The 23,626-nt window shown below is 39.4% G+C and overlaps 1 protein-coding gene across 1 annotated transcript in view; it reads right to left on the minus strand.

Annotated features, from left to right (window-relative positions):
- MCF2 (MCF.2 cell line derived transforming sequence) overlaps nt 1-22,163 on the minus strand; it is a 77,940-nt gene extending 55,777 nt beyond the window's left edge. The window contains exons 1-6 of the mRNA XM_006881897.1: nt 22,139-22,163; nt 17,301-17,415; nt 15,765-15,855; nt 5,229-5,348; nt 4,259-4,375; nt 2,228-2,377 (exon numbers count right to left, since the gene is read on the minus strand). Of these exons, the coding sequence (XP_006881959.1) occupies nt 2,228-2,377; nt 4,259-4,375; nt 5,229-5,348; nt 15,765-15,855; nt 17,301-17,415; nt 22,139-22,163 (618 nt within the window). The remainder of the gene's footprint in view (nt 1-2,227; nt 2,378-4,258; nt 4,376-5,228; nt 5,349-15,764; nt 15,856-17,300; nt 17,416-22,138) is intronic.
- Nucleotides 22,164-23,626: the final 1,463 nt, after the last annotated feature.

Consider the following 23,626-nt stretch of genomic DNA (forward strand, 5'->3'; position numbering starts at 1 on the left):
GCTTGCTGCAGAAGGTCAAGGACTGTCGTCTTCAATATGGATTGAGGTTCATCATCAAAAAGACAAAGATTCTCACCAGTGGGCTAGTTGATACCACCATGATAGACGGAGAAGAGATTGTGGTTGTGAACAATTTCAGCTTGCTTGGCTTGGCCCCACAAATCAACATTCACTAGCAGTCAGGAAATCAAACAATTACTTGCACTGGGAAAATGTGCTATTAGGGATCTCTTCAGAGTACTGAGAATCAACAATGTTAGTCTAGAGATGAATTTGTGCCTGATCTAGGCCATGGTCTTTGCAGTTACTTGCTATACGTCACAGAGCTGGACAATGACTCAGGATGAGAGAAGAGGAATTGATGCCTTTGGGTTGTGTTGTTGCAGAAGAGTCTTGAGTGTACCATGGACCACCATGAGAACAAATAGATCTGTCTTGGAGAGGGTGAAACCAAGTCTCTCCTTGGAGGCTAGCATTCTGAAGCTCTGTCTCACCTACGTTGGGCACATGGCCAGGAGGGACCAGTCCTTGGAGAAGGACATCATGCTCGGCAGGGTGAAAGGACAGTGCAGGAGAGGAAGACCCAATATGAGACGGATTAGTACAGTAACGTGGGCGGTGGAGGTTGGTGTGTCAGTCAGTGAGACTGGCTCAGTATAAAGCAGGCCTCAGAGCTGTTGTACATAGGGTTGCTATGAGTCGCAGGTGACTTGATGGCACATAACAACAGCATAGGTGAATAATAAATATCATCAGGAGGTACTCACTCCTTAAAACAACCACATACCGAGAATACCAAAATGACAGCATATTGCCCAAGGATAAAACTCAGAAGGGAAGAAGAAGTATGATAGAAAGATCTCTAGAATCAAGTATCACAGGGAGGAAGTGGGAACAGTATGGTGACTATAAATATTGTAATTATAAAAATCATAAAACAAGACATGTATGAATAGTTAAAATGGAAAACAGATTTGCTTTGCAAACTTCCACTCAAATCACAATAAAAATTTAAAAATAATGAGAGGCCTTTTCCATAAGATAGAGCCTCAGTGGTACAAATGGTTACACACTTGTCTATCAACCTAAAGCTGGCAATTCATACTTACCAGCAACTCTGCAGGAGAAAAGACCTGGAAATTCACTTCTGTAAGGATTACAGTCTTATAGACTCTATGGAGCAGTTCTACTATGCCACGTGGGCCATTGTGAGTAAGAAACAACTCAGCAGCGTACAGTAATTGCAACAAAAGAGAATATGTAGTAGTATGCTGAGTGAGCTAACTCAGTCCCGTAAGGAAAAATACTGTATATGACCATTATTATAGAAATAGAAAGATAATGCGTAAATGTGAGTGAGGATCCAAGGTCGGGAGGGTAAGAGCAGAGGGGTGAGGATGGGCACAATTTGATGGGTGGAGGGAGAGGTGGGTAAAGAATCTTTTCCATAAAGATCTTGTGGGGATCTGGAAAGATAGAGGAATGATGAAGATATTTCAATGTTGATTAATTTTATAAAATATAATTAAGGAGAATGATTGTATAAAACACAATGTGAATGAAGGATAGTGTGAAAAGCAGTGTATATGAACTTTGTAAGAAAATCAATATAAACAGTTTTTATTTTTAAAAAAATGAATAAAAATCCAACTTTTCTGAAAACTTCTGTAAAATCACAATAAAATAAAGTTTTCAAAAAAAAGAGAGTATGTAGTAACAACAATGACTGTGGTTTCTTGTGCTGGGGCATTTTTTTAAAAAAATTCCTTTTCATCAAAGTTTACAGAGACTTTGAATTTCCATTCATTCATTATTGCACTTTTCTCCCTGCCCACCCTTCCCCCTGAATTTGCTCTTCTCTTTGAAAAGTAAAAGAAAACTTCTTTCATTGTTATACAATCATCCCTCCCCCCAAGTCCACTCCACTGTGCAGCCTTCATTCTGGACACCTGTCATATGTCCTTTTAAACAGTTCTCGTGCTGGAGCATTTAGAAATGATTCTCTTTACAGATAAGAGAATGGACCCATTTATGAAAGGTACACTAGGAGCCAACACAATCAGGATAATTTTTTTTACTCATAAAGTCATCTAGTTTTGTTTATGGTTTGCTTTGTAGTAGATAACATATCCTTGGTCTCCTTATAGAACAACCAGTGTGAAATGCATACACTCAAGAGAAGGGGAAATGTTAGCAAAGTGTTGTCTGTCCACTCTGTCAGACTTACCTTCAACAGGTTGTACCTTTCAGAGTGAACCTCAAAAATTTCTTCTATTTCAGGAAAGTTTTCTGGTAGCTCTGTCTCAGCCAATTCGGTCCCAAAGGACTGTAACATCTGAGCCATTTCCTTAACTGAGATGGCAAAATTTTCTATAGCCTGAAAAGAGCCAAAGATTGTTTTAACGCTATGCTTACTTAATCAACATAGCAATCTCTGAATCAGTAACTGCACTTACTTTACTTGAGTACAACAGCAAACACATCATATGCTATGAGCTCTCCTCTTATAAGGAAGCACGGCATTGATCTTGACAATAGACGTTAACTTGGCATCTAAGCCTCTGAGAAACTAATGCAAGGCAAAGAGACTTCCTGAACATCTTCTATCTACAATTCTGCACTTATTTCTTGGACACCAATGGCTGATTAATTTGGGTTTTGCCCTGGAAAAACGCAGTATTTCCCTTATTCTATGAAATTTGTGATTAGTGAAAATGTCTTATGACAACTTTAAAGAGAGGATAAGCACATCAAAGCCACTTTCTATTTATTTATATTCATTTATAAGCAAGTGTTGGCACTCCATACAAGGTGATGGACTATGAACACAGGTTAGCAGCTAGTTTGAGGTACTGTAGACTAGAAAACCTAGTCCCAAAATCTCTGTTGCCCTAAAATGTCAAGCAAAATTCTATGGTTTATTTTGTTTCAAAATGAATGGCTCACAAAAAGGGCAAAATACACAACTGCAGTTCAAGGTATCTGTTCTTTTTCTTGTACTTGTGTAGGTTATTGAAACCTAACAAAAACCTAAAAAACACTGCCAAGTCAATCCCGACTCATGGCAACCACCCACGTGACAGAGTAGAACTGGCCCATGGGGTTTTCTAGGTTTCTTTATGGGAGCAGATTCCCAGGTCTTTCTCCCACAGAGTCAATGCGTGAGTTTGAACTGACAACCTTGTGGTTAGCAGCCAAGTTCTTAACCATGATGCCATCAGGGCTCTTTTATTAAATCCAGGTGCTGCTAATTTTGCACCCTTCACCGCCACAGAAAGAACAGGAGTTCTGAATGGGGAATAAGGCAAAGAAAGTTGTCTTATGATAACTTTACTCTAAAGAACCCTGATATAAACAAACATCATTAATTCCTCAAAAGAGTTGCCATGCCCCTGATGGAATCTGAAATCAGCATACTTGTACTACCTACTTGGAACTTGCTAGAATAGGAGGACTGTGTCTTCCATATCTAATGGCCTCAGAAACACAACGACAATGACTGTGTTGATAATGGTTTTTGCTATTATTGAGGGGTGCTCTTGTCACCACTGAAGGGGGCACCACTGAAGAGTTTCTATTAACCAGCTCCAAGTCTACAGCAGACATCCAGAGATGTGGGAGGTAGAGGGATGAAGGCAATTGCCCTGGGGCTCAAGCCCAAGGAAGTGCCAGACAAGGTATGAAATGGCATTTCAAGGTACCACGAACTATGAAAGGCCCCTGACTGAGGCAGCTGGACAAGAGAGGGAAAGTGTGTCCACTGGTGCTTCCCAGTTACCAATGCGTCTTCATGTCATTGGGGGGGGGGCCACAATTTAGAGGTTGTCCCCAGCCAAATATTTTACAGTTGTCATCTCATTTAGTCCTTTGCAAGAGCCCTAGGAAGACACCATTATTCAATAGCTGGGCAAATTAAGACTTGGAAAGGTTATATATCTTATTTCAGGTCACATGGTGAAAAATCAACAGTGCCAGGACTTGAACCCTGATCTCTTGGAATCCATGGTCCCCACAGGAGGGGCTGGTCGAATCTGATTTCCTAAACCTCAAAGTTAACGTCAATGTCAAACGTCATCCTCACCGACAGCATCCTTTCAAGATATTTCCTAAAGAACAAAATCAAGATGTGGAATTATATATGCATTTGAAAAGGAGGAGCCCAAGAAACCTGTTGTTCCCAGAGAGAAAAACATTCTCAAAGTAGATTGAAAGGCTAGCATCAACTATAGGCTCTAGAGGAAGGGCAAAAGCAACATACATTTCTGAAGATGATCCATTCACTGTGGCAGTACTGCAAGGTGCCGCCTAACTCAGGGGTTAACTGCTTGGCATCAATGTATGTCAGCAAATCACTAACTGAGCTCAGCATAACAACCTATATAAATAAGCAAGAAAGATACTGTTAACTGCCCTTCTCGGCACCTCTTCATCCACCTGTACAAAGCACTTCAGCATATATTCAGCAGCAAGCAGTCTTTCATAAATGGCCGGAGCAGTTCTTGTCTGGATATTCCCCACATAGCAGTGCGCATGACCTTCTTCAGATAATAACAGTTTTCATATACAAAACCATCGCTCTATTAAGAAAAATTCATCTCCATAGAAACCGTAATGCAGAATTCTCCTTCATCTGAAAGTTTGCATTGTTAATGGCCAAGCTCTTGAAAGTGGGCTGTGCTCACACCCAAGTAGAAGGACATTGTGTAGAGCTGTCATTTTTCAGACAGGACTGGGCTTTGCTCAAATACCCTCTCCAAACACATAAAAATACCTTTATTTTAAAAAGTGAACATGCTAACTTTTTTTAATAAAAGTACTTCTTTTAAAAAAATTACATGCTTACTAGCTCAGGACTTAAGTTTACATGTGCTGAAATGCATAAAACACACTTATTTTTACTGAAAAAAATCCCTGATTTTAGGATTCTTGGAGAATATATACACATGTGTATGCACGCACATACATATATACACATGTGTGCAAAATATTTTATATATATATAAAATCTTCTAAATGAATTGCTTGGCTAGAAATGGATTATTTTTTTTTAATAACGAAGTAACTATTTTTACAGTAGAAGGGAAGACTTCCAGACATTTTAAATTTATATTCTGGAATGATACAATTTTTTTTCAATATTTAGGTGATTGCATGTAAGATATCAAGAGCATGACAAAAAGGCTTCATGAGAATTAAAGGGACAGAACATTTCAGTAATACACTCTTACTGGCAATTTCAGCATGAAATCCTCGTGGCTAAACCGAAATCCAACGTCTGTGAAAGTTCGCTGAAGAAAGCTGGTGGGACGGAGAACCAAAACCAAGTGCAGGTTCCCAGGGAAGGAAGCCTAGAGAGAAACAAAGGAAAAGATTCTCAGAACATGCATTCGGCTGAGCGCAAGTCAGGACACACAGAGTAAAAGGGAAAAACGTTCAGTCACAAAACCCACATAAAGGCCAAGCCATTAAAAATGCATGGTGATAAAAAACCTTAAAACAAGGAAACAGAACTAATAACCAAGTAAGTTCATCAAGGGCAGATTCTTGCAAAGCTTCTAGCATGGGACTTTCTCACACTGGACAAGTGGGTCCCATGTTATAAAATGTATGTACTGACTTTGCTTCCTGTGTCAGAAACTCATATTTATTAATTCTCTTGTTATTGTTTGGTCCTGGGGGTGGGGGCGGGAGAAATAAAATAGTATTCAAACACAGCATGACCAGAATGTTCCTTAGAAGAGAGAGTGGCAAGACTTGGACTCGTTTATCTCGGGCATGTTATCAGGAGGAACAAATCACTTGGGAAGAACAACATGTTTCATAAAGTAGGAGGTCAGCAGACAAAGGAGACCCTCAAAGAGCTGGGCTGACAGAGCAGCTGCAACAATGGACTTGAACATACCAAAAGGCTAAGATGGCACAGGAGTGAGCAACATCTTGTCCTGTTATTGTACAAGGTCATCAAGAATCAAAGACATCTGACTGGCCACTAACAGGAGATGGAAAATGTCAATTGGTACTCTTCCTTCTTGTTTGGGAGCAATAGGAAAGGGTGAGGACCATAATGAACTGAAAAGGATTTTGAATTGGGGACAACAAGCACTCACTAGTCAGTTCAGGATCATTATGGCCATGTAGAAAAGTGGGCCCAGCATTGTGAGACCTTTCATTTCCTAGTAAAAGTTAGAAACTCTGATTTCAGGGACTAGTCGCAGGTTTTTAAAGATGGGAAACAAATTCAGGATTTGGTAAGACACTACATGGTGCAAAGAAAACACATCAGTGGGCCGCTGGTTTGCACCTTATAAAGTCTGATGTATCTGAACATAGGCTCATGTCAGTGCTATGTACCCTTCCCTCTCTGAGACTGCTGGCAACGAGAATGTGAAGGGAACAGAACTCTCTTGAAGCTTTCACCCGACAGATCACAGGGGTTTAAATGTAAGTTTACATATATCTCTATGAGCGTGCACACACACACCCTGCACACATAGAGGCATTTTCCAAGAAGCTTTGCTCTAAAGAGATAACAGCATAAAGAAAAGTTTGTAGGGTTTTTTTTGGAGGGGAAGGGTTGGTTGTGGTCTTTTTGTGAGAAAAATTTATATTTAGAATTAGCCAGCTGGTCTCAGTTTAGATGATCCCAATTTTGTTGGCAACATCCAAAGCATCATAGTCAGGAGCAAGTTAAACATAGCCTTCTTCTCTCCATTAGATCTGATCAAGTTGTTGACCTTGACCACACCATTGTCCTAGAGCTTCTTTAAAGCTTGTTTAATTTGGTGCTTGTTGGCCGTGACATCCACAATGAACACAAGTGTGTTGTTCTCTCCTATCTTCTTCACGGCTGACTCAGTCATCAGGGGAACGTGATGATGGCATAATAGTCTAGCTTGTTTCTCCTGGGGGCACTCTTCTGCAGGGATTTGGGCTGCCTTTGGAGTCTCAGCATGTTAGGCCACCAGAAGGTGGGTGACATGCAGAACTTCTTTGTGTGGCTGTGGATGCCCTTCAGGACTGCCTTCTTTGCCTTTAATGCCTTTGCTTTGGCTTCAGTTTTGGGAGGGACAATGACTTCCTTTTTTGCTTTCGGCACCATCTTCATAGAAGGCAGCATAAAGAAAAGGTTTAGATAATCCATTTTAAAGCTAACATTATAGACAGAACTGTTTACCCACTCTCTCACTAAAATAAATGTCAGAATTCGGAGCCTATGGAAGCAGCCTGGGTGGTGCACACAGTTTGTGACTGGTTAACCAAGCACAATGTTAGGTGATCAGAACTCACCCAGCAGAAAGGCCAGCAGATCTACATCTGTGAAGGCCACTGTCAAGAAAATCCCATGGAGCAGTTCTACTCTGTCATACCTGGGGTTCTGAGTTAGGGGCTGATTCAGTTAGAGGCAGCAGATAACAACGGCAGCACAATTGTGGATGTGATGTAATGTGACAATATTCTATACTGCATTCCAGTGTGGTCTTACCAGTATGACAACAGCAACACAAAGTAGACAACAGCATCATAAAGAGAACAACTCACCCTTTAGAACAACCCCAACGATACACGATCCAAAGGGCAACATTTGTCCAGGGATAAAGTTCATAAGGCATGAAGACATAGGATAGAAGGATGAATGAAAACAAGAATCACAGGGAGGAGGCAGGAAGAACGCCACTACAGTGTGGAGACTGGAACCAATGCCATGAAACCTATTTGCATGACTTGCTGAATGGAAAACCAATTGGCTCCAAAAACTTTTTCCCAAATCACAATGAGAAGAACAAAAAGATCTCACAGTTGTATTTGTACTAAAATTGTTGTTGTTCAGTGCATAGACGATTCATAGTAACTATATGAACGAAAGACCTGAACACTTGTATAACTTTGGTCGTTTGTCAACGTTCATAAAGTTTCTGGAGGCAAGCCATTTTGAAGTGGATGCCACCCCTGCTTCCAAGCTTGTTTTAATCAGGGAGCTCCACCAAACACTGTCCACCATGGGTAACCATTATTGCATTTAACACATCACTGTCACAGTGTTCAGCTTCACAGCAGCCATTAGTTACCTCTGTACAGCAAATGGACAGACCAGTGCTATACCACTTAGAAGAATGTTTTGACAAAAAAACAACAATTAAAACCCGGCCTTAGGACCGCAGATTAAAATCACCCACCTTGAGCTTGGTAGCATCACTTTCTGTCCACTAAGTCAACAGAGCTCTCTCTAGGTTGTCGGTGTTATTGTTGTTAAGTACACTAGAAAACTGTTGTTGTTCTTGTGTGCCATCGAATTGGAACTGACCCATAACTGACCCTCCAATAAGTTTTCTGAGGCAGTTAAGGGCATGAGAGGAGACTTCTCATCCTTCCATGGAGCAACTGATATATTCAAACTGTGTGCCTTTCTGATTGCAACCCAGCTTCTTACCACTAAGCCACCAGAGCTCCCTAGAAATCTAGGCCAGGTGATATATAAATGAGTCATATATATATATATCTCAAAAGAAACCAAATGCACATATCCTCTAGTAAATACAGTTCAAGACCGCTGAGCAGTTTCAGTTTGGGAGGCACCACTTTCTACATTCTTCTGTATGCTGTTCTAAGGATCTCTACTCTGTATGGTTATATAAACATGAAAAGGCACCATTTCTACCTTCTCCAAAATCAAAGTCTAGATGTTACAGCTATAAATTGTTTTTGAGAACTTGTCAAGAAAGCAAACGGATGTGGGCAAGGGTCAGCTTTGGGGTTTTTGAGTTTTAAAAGCAGTCTGTACAAGAGAGGAAACAACATGGGCTTAGCTCCTGGTAAGTTTTCTTTTTGGAGGTCCAACATTTGACTCTTTAAAGTCCCCTGAGTGAAAATGACTATGCAGCTCAACTTCCTCAGGGTGGACCCCACTGCAGCCCTCTGCTCTCACTGGTTTGCAGTTTATCTGTACATAGGTTTGCAGTGCAGTGGCTTCTTTTCTCTTACCCTCCTTCTGATCCTTTTCCCCAGATTGGCCAGGTACATGAAATCAGCACAGTAACAGCAAGATGTATAAACCCCGTACACCACGAAAGTCTGGAAATGAACCTTGCTTCCTTATTCTGCTGGGTGGTATCTAAGAGACAATTCCTACACCCCAGAAAGACTTCTCATTTGTGCTAGTTATTTCATTAAAGCATGCAAGTGGATTCAAACACTTTATATAGCTTAAAGGAGACCCTGGCTGGTACAACTGGCTAACACAGTTAGCTGCTAACTGAAAGGCTAGAGGTTCAAGTCTACCAGGGCCCCAGAGAAGACAAATCAGATGTTGAACACTCTATGGGGCACAGTTCTACTCTGACACACATGGGGTCACCACGACCTGTAGCTTAATCAACGGCGATTTATTTAAACAGCATACAAGTTTGATTGCTTACTATCCCAATAATTTCCTCTTCCTATAACTTTTATTTACTCTTTTGGGCAAAGAAAAGCCACAGCAAAAAGACCTCTGACAAAGCCTATTCTGTACATGCCAGGCTTGTTACTTATGCCATCCTATTCATCCTTCCTAAAAACACAGTGAAGTAGGTATTACTCCCATTTCAAACTGAAGCACAGAGAGATGCAGGAGTGTGCCCAAGATTACAGCTGGTATCCTAGTCTATCTAGCTCTGAAGGTCAAGTTCTTTCTAGGGCACTCTAGTGCAACACTGAAGAAGCCAAACACCCACTCGGACTTGCTGTTTAGCACGTAGAAAATCACCTGTCCTTGATACCAGCAAAATGGGGCAAATAATATCAGTCAACACAAATATCAGAAACAATTTAGCATAGTGTAGCCTACAGAATGGATACTATTATAATTCAATGTCAAGACTGAACACAATGTTGAGGTATTGGCTGGTCCATGACTGATGTCTTTAGAATCAGCTGGCTACTATCTCATGACCCCAAGTTACAAAGGGTGGTTTTCCAATGGCATAAGATACTTCTTTGCTCTTTCCTCTGTGCCTCCACCTTTTAAAGGGACAGAAAGTATCCATCAGTCCGCAGGATGTGAGGGCAGCAGTCTCAACAATACTTCCTTATGATTTGCACCCTTCTTGTTACATATCTCCCCGTTCTCATCCTTTCCCTTTCATTTGGCCACAATGATCATAACTTCCAGCATGGAACTAGTTTAAGCCTCGCTTTGGACTTCACATCCACTCAAAGTCACTCACTGCCATAGCGTTTGTTCAGACTCATAGCAGCCCTCTATCAGGTTTCCAAAGGCTCTGTTATCAGAAGACTGCTCGTCTTTCTCCCACAGAGTCACTAGTGGATTCGAACCACTGGAAACTCTAGGCTTTTTGATAAACAGCCCAATACAATCTGCACTGTGCCACCAGAGCTCCTTCTCACGTCCACTGGGCCATCTTTCTAGGTGCCACCCGAAAATGGGTTGGAAAGGACAGCGGTTGAAATCTTGGACAGGAGAAAGATGGGAAATCTCCACCCTTAAAGATTTACAGCCTCAGAAACCCAATGGGGAGTTCCACTGTGGGGTGGAACCAACTCAATGGTAGTGGATAGTAGCAGTATCACAACTCCCAGGATTAGCTCAACTCTAGAGCCCCTCTAAGTTCAAACCATTGCATCACCAGGTAAAGCCTACATTTTTCACTGGTGAGGTCCTACCCATGATAGCATCACAAACTTCCGTCACAGTTCTGGGTTTCACACTGGACCTTTACCAGTCTCATTTTAAGGTATCAGCTCCTAGGGGTCATGTAGAGCAAGTCATTTCCTCATTAATGCGGAAGATATAGACAAAAAACAAGGAACAGAAACAGAATGTGGTTACTTGAAATCCAAACAAGTATCTTCTTGATGAGGAGAAATGAGAGGTATTCTCTCTCTGCCTTTCAGCCAGAAGTTCAGGCATAATATTCATGAATTTGTCCTCTCTTCTCTATTAGATTGAAAGCTCCTTTAACCCGCTGGTCATGACATACTTAACTTTGTTATCTATACTGTGTCTAGCTCAAAGGTAGATATGTCTATTCAACAAGCATCTGTGTGCTATAACATAGACACATGATACATGACACTTAGCCCAGCACTGAGAATACAGGAATTAAGGATATAAGGAAGTAAGAAATTTCTGACGTTTAGATAAATTACCTTTGGTAACAGAAGTGTTAATGTCAGTTGCACATGACACTGCAAAGTACATACCGAGGCATTTCTTGTGTAAGATAAATTGTCCCTGGTGCACCATAAATTGTCTGTTCGTAGTATGAAGCTGTTATTCTTATAATATAAAATTATATGTAGCGCTGAAGAGATAATTTCATCAAATGTTTTAAGAAATTCTATTCCAACTATAATTTTACAAATATCATTCTGAGAACTTTCTTGGAATATGAATCATTTACTCACCAATTGAAGTTCACTACCATTAAACTAGAATAAAATTCTAATGGGTTATTTTCCTTAAGATTAATATGATTTATTTTATTTATTTTATACTTCTTTGTGCTGTCTATATTTCTTTCACAAGCAATTATTACATTTTATATATAATACATAAAATCAATAGCACTACCTTGAGTTTTTAATGAAAAAAAGCAGCACGTAAAGCTTTGTTGATTAATAACTGTTATTTTATTTTGTAGTGTTATTTTATCTTTCCTCAAACTACTTCTACAGATCACTTTAGAAATCTGGTGAAAAATTTTGAACTTAAGATAAACTGTCGAAGGGAGAAATAAGGTATAATGCTTTTAATCTATACAAAAGAAGAAATTTATAATTCTAGTGTAGCCTCTACTGAAAAGTTACCACTTTTCTCACTAAAAAAAAAAAGCAGTCAACAAGCTAGAATACTTCATTTTTTTAAAAAAAAGTTTGAATTTGAAGAATTGGACCCACCACAGAGATTTCAAGTGATTACTTTTAAAGAAAAAATGTATTTGCCTAGTAAACCCAAGAAGCATGGCCTTTGCCGATGTTGATGAGATGGTCTCCAGACCTGGTTGTGACATGTACCGTCCTCTCCTTGACCGCGATGAGGGGAAGGATGGCTCTCTTTGTAAGATATAATGCGGGCTGGAGGAGATTTAAAGCTTTATTGCTGAAGGATTCAAAATCACTCATAGTCTTAAACAAACCGCACCAGTAGCAATGCTTCCTCATCAACCTGATGCCATTTCAATGTCAAAATTATATCCCACCTCCTATCAATTCCCTAATGTCAACATCACAGTTCTTGTATCAGTGTGATTCATGCAAATTCAAGTCTCCATTCTCACTATCTGTCCTTCCAAGCCCCGCTCGGCACCTTGTGCTATAGCACCATGCTGCAGCATCTCTGCGCTGGGATTCAGAAGCAGCCTTTCCAGGACTGCAGGCAGAGAGCGCTTACCGCATTCCTTCTGAACCTCATCCTGCTTCTCGGGGGATTTGCTTCTGCCATCTCGCCTAGACAACAGTGACAATCTTCTTGTCCAATTGTCAATGGAACATAGATGAAATGGGTGCTGCTTCTTGGGTAGGATTTAAGAAATAGCAGCCAAAACCCTCTATCCAAAAAGCTACTGTAGCAGCTTCCATCCCCACAGTGGCAGCAGTGGGGGGGGGGGGAAGAACACAAAAAAAACCAAACCACCGCACCACTGTCCCTGATTAGTCAGCTGACAGGTTGACAGCTTCTTCCCTGCTGCTCTTGGTAATTCAGAGTTGACACATGCCCCCAGTAACTTAGCCTGGATTAGCATGTGCTAGACTGTACAAGAAGATCCTGAGAGTGGAGGCAGAAAGAGACTCCCCTCCAGGAGCTCTGAGCAGCGCTGGCAGGGCTGGCTCACTTCTCAGCAGCGCAGTTTGATTTTTAAGGTGGAATGCTAAGAATCTTTGTGAAGGTAGTACTTAGCCAACACTTTGGACTCTTTTCCCCTTTACTCCAATAGGACTTAATTTAAATTCTAGGTTTCCTTCCTTCTTCACTTCTTAAACCCCCCGTCCTTTTTTTTTTTTTTTTAACTTTAGGCCTGTTATCAGGAAGCACCAATTCCTGGAGAAGGACATGAAGATCAGTAAGCAGAGCGTCTGCAGAAAACCGTAAGACCTTCAAGGAGATAGGAAGACACAATGGTCTCAACAGCAGGCTTAAGCAGAGCCTAGATTGTGAGCATGGGGCAGGCCCAGGCAGTGTTTCCTTCTGTTGTACAGATGGCAGCTTTGAGTCCAAAGTGCCTCAGAGGCATCTGGTGACAACATACTACTTCAACCAAAAAAGTGAACAGCTTGATGCTGGGGACACACTTGTGTCCCTCTCCAAGGGTAACCATCTTCCTGACTGCTAACCCGCTTCTCTTCTCCATACAATCTGAATCTCCAGGGGAACACCTTGGGATCTGGCATCTTTTGTGAGGTACATTCACACTATTGCATGGAGCTGTAGGTAGCTTCTTTTTACTGCTGCTCAGTAACCGACCGTGTGAATATATCCCAAAGCATTTCTCTATTCTGCTACTAATGCATTGGCAGTGTTTCCAATTTGCAGACTATTCCAAATAGTGGTGATAGGATGTTTTCATTGCCAATGAGAAGGAAGTGAACTTGCACTGAGGATCAGAGGCTGTAGATCACAATGGAGGAGATTGTGCATGCTTTTCCGCTTTGTTCTGTTTGTTGTTTGTTTGTTTTTGCAGAGCCACTGGTGGATTCCAGCCACCAGAGAGAGCCTTAGTATTGGGGTTGACTGCCTATGGACTGAATCACTTTTCTGATACCGGTCGGCATTTGGGTAGCTTTCAGATGGGAGCTCTCATGATCTGATTCTGTTTTTTGAAATTAAAAAAAAAAACAACAACAAAACTTTCCTTAGAAAGTTGGTAAAAGTCACAATTGGTGACATTTTGTCTTCATGATAATTTAGAAAGAATATAACATGCCAACTTTCTAAGAAGGATAGATAACATTCTCCACCAAAAGAACATTTCTCCAAAGCCATAACTAAAAATGAATAAATATCTCCTTTCATTACAAAATATAACTGAACTGCAAAATCTTACTTTGAGATACATATATTAAAGTCTTTAATCAGAATCATATTAGTTAACAGATAGTAGGTGTCATCAAGCCAACCATGACTTTTAGTGACCCTATCCTGTGCCATCCCCATCACCGCATGTACTTGAACCCATTGTTCCACTCAGTGTGTCAATGCACCTTGTTGAAGGTCTTCCTCCCTCACACTGACCCTCCTTCACCTTGCCATGAAGGATGACCTCCCCTCCTGACAGCATGCCACGAGTATGTGATACCAACTTTCACCATTTAAAAATGCCTCTAAAAAAGCACCCTGGTTGCAGTCATCCCTATCAATATAATGACAATTCTCTCCTTGAATCTATTCTAAGTGACAACCTTGGCTATTAGAAGTAACTTATATTCCATACATACTAGTATTGTAGGCAGTGCCTATGATATCTAGCAGTGCCTGCAGTCATTGATGTGCTCTTGAGCATAGGTATAGAATCTATACCACAAGCAGAAACATTGACAGTTTTAAACACGAACAACACCCTAAGCAGCTTATAGATGGTTACAGGTCATCAGCACTTTGTACCCCACTCTCTCCAACTCCATGGCAGTTATGAGAAGAAAGGGAACCTAAACTTTTAGCTCTTTACTAAGCACTGCTCATACCCACTGACAGAACAGCACCATGAGGAAAGGGTCATTTTCATTCCCCAAGACAGGGTCAAACCCATCCTCTGTTGACTCCAAGTTTATAGGATTAAGAACTTACTTGTTTTTTATGAAAAAGATTACTTCCGTTCCAAGCCATCTACTTGATTAATAAAAATAAAACTCTACCAAGAAACTGATGGCATGTGCCAAGTGGGCACTCAATGAAAATTAATTCAATCCAGCAGACACAGGGTTGGCCAAAACAGAAAGTCTGGGCAATAAGAAATGTTTTCTTGTAACAAATGCTGTGTTTAGTCCAAAAGGAATCAATTATTGGCACCAAATGAAGTCTGCTCACCAACCCAAGGAATGATCCTAAAAGGCGGGGGTAGGATCGATGAAGCGTTGACTTCTCCTAGCTGCACTGATGGGGCTCAACAGTGTATAGAGTGCAGATTTGCTCTCTCCAAAGCAAGTTCACCTTTTTCTAAGACAAGACACTTAATCTCTTTTGCCTATGCACAAGTCATTTGGAAAACAACAGAAGGCAGCAAATGGAACAGGCATCATCCGAAGTAATGAAATTTCATTCCTCCCTCTGGCTATTATTATTACTTAGCTGTATGACCCTCGATCTGACACATACGCTTTATTAAGTGTATGTATCTATCTACTTCAGCGATATGACGATATTAAGTACATCTGCTTCTCACTAGGCTTTATTTTAAGTGACATTGTTTAGCTCAATCTCCTCTACCAACTATCTATCCTATTTTGCCATCCCATTATCCCACCAATTTTTATTGTCTCCAGAAGTAACACATGAGCTTTCTGAGTGTGGCACTAATAGAAAGTGTAATATGAAATGAAAATAAGCATAAAGGGTAAGGAACCAAATGCGTTGTTGACCAAAATGCACAGTTTGAATCCACCAAGCTGCTTCTCGGGCGAAAGATGGGCATTCTCCTCCTGTAAAAGCCTCTGAAAACCCACCAGAAAGTCAACTAGGAGTCGGTTCTGAGTCATTAGCAATGAGTTATGTGGTTTTGTTTTTTGTGATGGTGGTGGTGGTGTTTTAAAAAAGAGAATGTGTAAGGACTTACTGAGATTCTTTGTAGAGAAGCTTTGAGAGAAGACCATGTATCTGATCTTCGATCCAGAATAATGGTAAACCGGGAGTCAGATCCATTTTTCCTATAAGATGATAAGAGGAAATAATAAGTGTTTCTTAATGCTATTTACTGCCTCTGAAAACCTGCTGAGGGCTAGCTGTGAGTCAGTTTCGCAGTACACAACAAGAATAATAAAATGAATTTGCTAAGTAAAGTCATTCTGACTCCTGGTAACCCTCCATCATTTCTGAGACTCTGGTGCTACACAAGGAGTTATAAAGCAGGGCCTCTCTGGCAGTTCAAATCCATCAAGAGGCTCTGAGGAGAAAGATGGAAAACCTCCTCCTGTGTGATTTACAATTTCAACAGCAATTTCCAACTTGAAAGCAATGAAGGTTGGTTTTGGGTTTGTTTGTTTGGTTGGTTGGTTTTTTTTATTTTAAATCTTTATGGGAGAAGACTACCCATCTTTCTCCCTTGGAGCAGCTGGTAGATTTGAACTGTGAACTTAACAGTTAGCAATGCAACACACCACCAGAGCCCCCTAAATGTTATATTCCTTAACATTATTTTCTTTATATTTTATGTCATCACCAAAAGTAGATTTGGATCTGGAAAGCAATCACAAAGTGCTACTTTGATTCCACATTCCCTTCCTACGTATTAAAAGTCTGTTTTTCTGAATGAATGGCACTCATTTACTTAGGAAAGTGAAATCAGACTGGATTTGGAAGACTGCAATCTTGGGTGTGAGAAACCCTGAGACACACACACACACACACACACACATTCCTGCCTCTAGTTTGCACCTTGAAAGAATATAACTGAATGGATAAGAAGACTTTTATTTGTCCTAAAAAGGCTACTTACAAGCTTCAATATATGCATTGTAGACTTTGTGCTCTGGGCTTTAACTTCTGTTCCCAATTCCACAATTTTACCATCCTATATTTGTGTCCCCTTAGTGTTCAGGATTGTTGTTGTTGTTGCTAGGTGCCATCAAAACGAGTACAACTCACAGTGACTCTATGAGTGTTCAAGGTTAGAAACTAGAAAATGCGTCCTTTAAAAAGTTTATTTTCAACATACATAAACTTTCTACAGAAGCTTCTGAAAATTTTCCTTTCAAAATATGCCAGTGTCAAATGGTTTCTTAATATCAAAAATTTCCTCTATCTTTCAACACAGCTTTCTTCTTGCTTTAGCCTGAGGCTGTCCCTTCCTTTTGGCCACTTAAGATTTCCTTTTAGGCAAATCTAAGGCTTTATGCCAACCTCTATGTACTTCATAGGGACAAATACTGCTAGAGCATTAACTTTTCCATAAACCCTTAGGATAATTTTTAGAGAACTTAGGTAGCTCTCAGTTTCCCCTTCTAAGTTCTATTTCTTATCATACCTGAATGTAGATCTACTGCTTATTTATAATAAAAATAACAACCATACTAATAATTCATCTTCTAGTTATTGCATTCAAATGGTTAAGTGCTATAAAACTAATTTGTGAGAAATGTAATGAAATGCTTACTTTGCAATAGATGTCAAGAAAGTCAACACTTTTGCAATTATATCTTCTGGTATGCATCTGAAATTACAATTTTCTGGAAAAGTAATTATCCAAGCATTGTCCTTACCCCGGCCACCTGAAGCAATATAACAAAATCACAAAGTTAGCCATTTATATGGTAATGCTGCAAGAAACAGGATTTTAGATTTAGAGAAGTTGTTAGAAGATTGTTTGGGACATGCACACTTCTCATAAGGATAATAATCTCCATGTAAACCCAAATGGCAAAAAGTTCCTGAAATGTTACATTTTAAAAGAGTTTAGAGAACATTATGCTGAGTAAACTAACTCAGTATGATAAGGACAAATACTGCATAAGATCATTATTGTGAAAATAGGAGGATAACTAGTAAGATATGTATTGATATCCAAAGAGGGGAGAGGAGAGGGCAGGTGGCTGGAGTGGGTGAGGAAATCATGAGGTCGCAGAGTTTGGAGGGTGGAGGAAGGGGGTAAAGGAATTGGGAAAGATTTAGTGGAGATCTGAAAAGATGGGGTAATAGTGGACATAGATCAATGGTGATGAATTTTCTAAGACACAAAGTATGGAAATGACTGTATAAAAAACAATGAAAAAAATCAACCCAGAAATAAAATTTTTGAAAAGTAGCACAGTGGTTTCTAAAGAAAAAGAAAAGGTAAAATGAATGAATATGGTATGAAGAAAATTCCAGAGTACATGCAATAAATGATATTGAAAAAAACAGTTGATTTCCCAAATTAAAAGATCAAAGTGATTGAAAAATAACTGTTTCAATACTAACATTAAGGAAGTCCATAAGGAGTTATACTGCCAACCCAAAATCAGGTCTTTGGAAACCACAAAATTCTCTATAACAGAAAGATGGGCAATCTCCTCACATTCAATTCACAGTCTCTGAAAACCTGCTGGAGGGTCAGCTATGGGTCAGTTCCAATTCAACAGCAATAAGTGAATGAGCGATACCAATGTTATAATCCTAAATTAAAATGAATAATTGACAGATTGAAAGCAAATGTGTGCCTCGCACAGTCATGGTGAACAATGAAAGGATGCATGCTAAAAACTATAGAAAAAGGACAATGTGAATGAAAGAATGTGTGAAACACAATGTACAGGACTAAAATACAATGTAACAAAATCTGTATGCAAACCAATATAAAAGAAATATGTATACAAATATATATACTGTAGAAGGAGACAGTGCTGCTCTAGTGGATTCATGAAAGAAACAGCATAGACAATAATAACAATAATGGAACTTTAATAAAAAGGAAAACTTTTCTGTGGGAATAAATTTACTGTGTAAAAATGGCAATGGTAAAGAAAACAAAATGGGATGACAAGAAAAAATTCCAAAATCAGTCTCCATAATAGTCTATGTGCTTCCTACTGCCAAGGGGGCCCTTTAGAGTAGTGAGAGAAGACCTTCACCCTGAAACCCACAGCGAACCTTTTCAGCAGGAAGTAGCTAAGAGAATACGCCATCCCCTTTTCCTTATGAATCAGGGTGAAGTCTCTCTCAGGGAGGAGAGATAGGGAATGGCAAAGGACACACTGACAAAGGAGATTAATCAGAACTGGCTTTGACAAGCACTGTGGCAATTGGATAATTAAAACAGACATTGTGGGGGGAAGAAGAACGAACTGGGGAAGAGGGTGGAGAAAACAGTGCAACAATGAATGAATGAAAACACAAAATCTCTGTAAAGGTTCATTAAAACTAATAAAATTTAATAATAAAAATTTTTTAAAAAGAAAAAAATTCACCCAAGAAAAGGAGAAAAAAACAAGGGATAACTGAGACAAAATGATAAGGTGGTTGAATTAAACTCAAACAAATGAGTAATTACATTAAATGGTAATGGTCTAAACACCCTAATTAAAAAGTAGTGAATCTAAAACAGGATAAAAAGTAAATCCAAATATGTGCTTCCTACAAGAAATGTACTTTTTTAAAAAACGTATTTTAAATATGTTAAAAGTAAAACTGGAAAGATATAGCACTGTTGCTAATAAAAGAAAATGTGGTGGCTATGTTAATATCAGAAAAGGCAGATTCAGAGCCAAAAAATGTAACTAGATATTAAAATCATTTAATAATTATAAAAGGATCGATTCATTAAGGAATATAACAATCCTGCATATCTATGACTCTAGTAACAAAGCTGAAAAATATATGGAACAAAAGCTGATAAAATTGCATGAAAAAAGAATCAAACCAACAAGCCAGAGACTTCATCACTTCTCTCTCAATAACTGATAAAGCAAGTAGCTAGAATATAGTAGCCTTGAGCAACGTCATTAACCAACCTGACCTAATTGGTATTTATAGAACTCTCTACTCAACAAAAGCAAAATACATATTCTTCCCTAGTCTATACGGTGATTGTTGTTTACCATCAAGTCAGAACTGACTCATAGTGAGTTATCAGAGGCTGTACATTTCAGAGGAGGAGACTACTCATCTTCCACAGAGCAGTTGATGGCTTCAAACCACGTGCCTTTACATTGACAGCACAACCCCTTACCATTAAGCTACCAGATTTCCCAGTACCTGTGGAAAAAATATGAAACTATTCTTTGCCTTAATCTTTGCCAAGGAAAACTTAAGAGGGAGACCCCATTTCCATATTATCTTCCAATGCTAACTGGTCCAAAATATTAAATAAATAAAGTGAAGGTAAATCTTCTCTGATGGTAAATCTAACATTCTAAATTTAAAGAGCAGGGTCAAGAATTTGGCAACTCAAAAGGAGAAAGTGTATATACAGCCACACAAAGGGCCTCTATAGGTAGGGTATTGTGTGCACATAATAGTAAACATATAAGGTGACATGTATGTCACATTACACACTATACACACTTTTCCATATGAGAAAAACTTGTGAGTGCTCTAACTAATGAATGCTTTCGAACTTTCAGACTACCTTACCTATCAAAAGAAAGGGTAGGGAGCTCTGGTGGCCTAGTGGCAAGAAGCTGTACTGCCATCCCAGAGGCACATGGTTCAAATCCACCAGATGCTCTGCTGGAGAAGGAGGGGCAATCTCCTCCTGTACCAGTCAGATCCCATTTGATGGTACACACACAAAAAATAATAAAATGAAATTTTTTAAAAAAGAAACTGTTGTAATTACTGGGCACCTAAAGTACTAGAGGAAATACATTTGTGAAGAGAAAAAATGCTCATGGCAGTGTTATTAACAATAGCAAAAAAATGGAAAGAGCCTAAATGCCCATCAACAAATGAATGGGTAGGGGAACAGTAGTATATTCACACAATAGAAGAGTATGCAGCACTAAAGAATAAGGAAGTCCTCATAAAATAGGATACAACATGGAAGACTTTAGAGGGTAGTATGTTGCATGAAATAACTCAGTCATGAAAGGATCGATACTGCATAAGACTGCTGCTGTGTAAAGAGAGTGGTAACTGAGGGTTTGGGGAAGGGGGCAGAAATAGAATATATGGACAATGAACACTACAAAGGAGGATCAACTTGGGAAGGAGCAAGATAAGGAAAGCATTCCTATTGCAATTAGCAAATCAGAACAAGATTATGTCTAACTGTTGGAAATGGGAAAGGGCTGGGGAGGAAAGGATACAGAAGAAGGGAGAGGAAATCACTAAAACAGCAGAGATTAGTGAGTGGATGAAGGTGTGAAGGAATAAGCGAGGTGACAGATTAAATCATAGCACAGTAGTAATTAATTATCTAAAACATTCTGTATAGAAATGATTGAATAAAGTAAAATCTACATAAATAAAACAATGGTTAGATAAGTGTGAATAATTGTATAAAACACAATATAAATGAAAGAAGCTTAAAGTATATGAATGATTGCATGCAAACCAATTAAAAACAGAGATGCATCTATGCTAAAATGGGGAGTTTAGATTAATTCTCCCCCACTGGGAACTCTTCCTTCAAATTAAATGATAGACAGAAGCACGTTTTTTAAAAAAGTTCATTCATTGTTGCACATTTTCCTCTCTTCCTCTCCCTTCCTCCAGTCCACTCTGCAGTGCACCTCTTGTTCCAGATTGTTGTCATAATACCTAGTCCTTCCAGCCAGTTCTTCCCCTCCTCTGCTCCAATGCAGTATTCATTATCTATCCACTCTTAAAAACAGCTTTGGAAAAAACAGAGGCACCAGGCACCGGAGGACCTTTCTCTTCGGGACACAATTTGGAAAGCACTGATAAGCTTATGGAAAAGTTTCCAAATCCTGAAAGCAAACCTAGTACACATCTAATTATACTACAACAGTATGTCACACATTCATACCACCTATAAAAGAAGACATATAACCAAACCACACTATTTATGTCAGCAGTAACTCTAAATTACCACTAATTATAGTCATTAAAGTAGAGGCCAAATTGAAGTATCCAATTACGATCATTTACAAAATAAATAGTTTGTTAAGTAAACTGAGCATGCAGGTGTTATTTCAGGCAAAATAATTACACTGCTTGAAAAGAATAAGATAATCTCACATCCTCTCAACACCTATGAAACAGTCATTTTTCACATAAACAATAGATATACTAGGAATTTTTTTTCTTCTAGGTTAAATATAATATTTATTCAAATTGTATGATTCACACTGCACTAATACCTGAAAAGCAAGGTGCCTGTCTTTAAGTAGAACTTTCCTCAAGTATCTAACCAGAGGCAAAACCAGAGGAGAGTAATATCACATTTACAATATGCATATTTGTATAATGTTACTTCTATGAGACAGACCCAACCAACTTTAGTAATTGAGGGAGGCATTCATCACAAATAAGGACATGTGGAAGGTTGCTTACCAGACAGGAAGGCGATGTTTTGCATCAAGAAATGACTGATGTCCTTTATGTGGGACTGCAGGTCATTTTCTATGGAAAGACAAGAAAGAGAATGATGGCATTCACGTGAAAGCACACCTATAAACCTACTGCACATGCGCCAAGAAGAGCTCCGGGGCTCTGTAGACAGAACTACATCTACAACAGACACACTGCTGAGCTCCTCTTGGTTCTTCTCAGTTATTGGGCAAAGAAATCATGTTCTTGAAAACATCCTCGCCTCAACCGAACCAGTGATGTATTTCCCAAAGTTGCCAGCCAGGGCACAAAACTGCTCTCATTCGCCAGAAAACCAAGGGCAAAAGGACATCCCATCCGGGCTTCCCGTGAAGCCTAGACAGTCATACGAAGACACTGTATCAGACGCTGTCTCCTCATGCCTACTATGCTGCCTTCCACTCAGCGGAGCACCACTACAGCTTCAGAGTCTTTTATCTTCTGGAATGCTTAAAGTAACTTGGAAGTAGGTACTATTATCCCACTTTATGAAGCCGGGAGTCAGAGAGAATTCAGTGGAGTGGTTACATAAGTAGGTGCTTGAGTCATGCTGAGCTGGATTCAAATCCCAACGTGGTGCATTTTCTGGCTGTTCAAACACAGGCCAGTTTCTGACCCTCAATTTCCTCATCGAAAAACGGCACATAAGAATACTTAACTTACCAGGTGCTCTGCCAACCAACTGTAAAATACTGGGCACAACAATAAGTATTCCATATGGTAGAGCATCCATGCATTGTTTAAAGGTTTAGTTTGTCCTGCATCTTATATGCTAGCTTGTTAATTTCTAATGAACTCTACAAGAGCCAAAAAAATTCAAAGTTCACTTCTCCCTCTGATCCAGGAGCAGGGATAACTTTTTTTTTTCAAGAGGAAAAAAAGGACATCAAACTCGGCTATTTTGGACTGTAGGTTTTAATACTTCAGATCCCATGTCTCTTACAGAAGCCCTCACTCGCAGCTACTCTCTCAAACAAAAGGCCTCTAAAGGCCTGGTCTCTGCTGGAGACAGGCCTACGACACATGACCCTTCTTAGCATTTCTCAAATCAAACCATATGGAACTAGCTTATCAGGGACAATCCTGAGGGACACAGAGAAAGCCAATCCTAATAGGCCCTTGCTAAACAAGGAAATAGGGCATCTGTTATGCAATGATGTCAGTCACATACAAACACAAACGCTAAATGTGCATCCACATACGTACACGTTCATGCACACACACACACACCCCACTCGGACTTCAAAACATCTGACTGGAAAATTTCTTTAATAACATACATGCCATTACAAATAATAAATGTGTCAGGATATAAAAATCCATTTCTAAAAAATAGCTTTCAGTTGTTTGTTTTGCTTTGTGTGTTTTTTTTAAATTTTTTTATTTTATTATTTTTGTGTGAGTGTACCATTAAATAATATCTGACTGGTACAGGAGGAGATTGTCCCTCCT

Source organism: Elephantulus edwardii, unplaced genomic scaffold (assembly GCF_000299155.1).
Source record: "Elephantulus edwardii isolate Elephantulus edwardi_28Jun2011 unplaced genomic scaffold, EleEdw1.0 scaffold00016, whole genome shotgun sequence".
NCBI classification, from domain to species: Eukaryota; Metazoa; Chordata; class Mammalia; order Macroscelidea; family Macroscelididae; genus Elephantulus; species Elephantulus edwardii.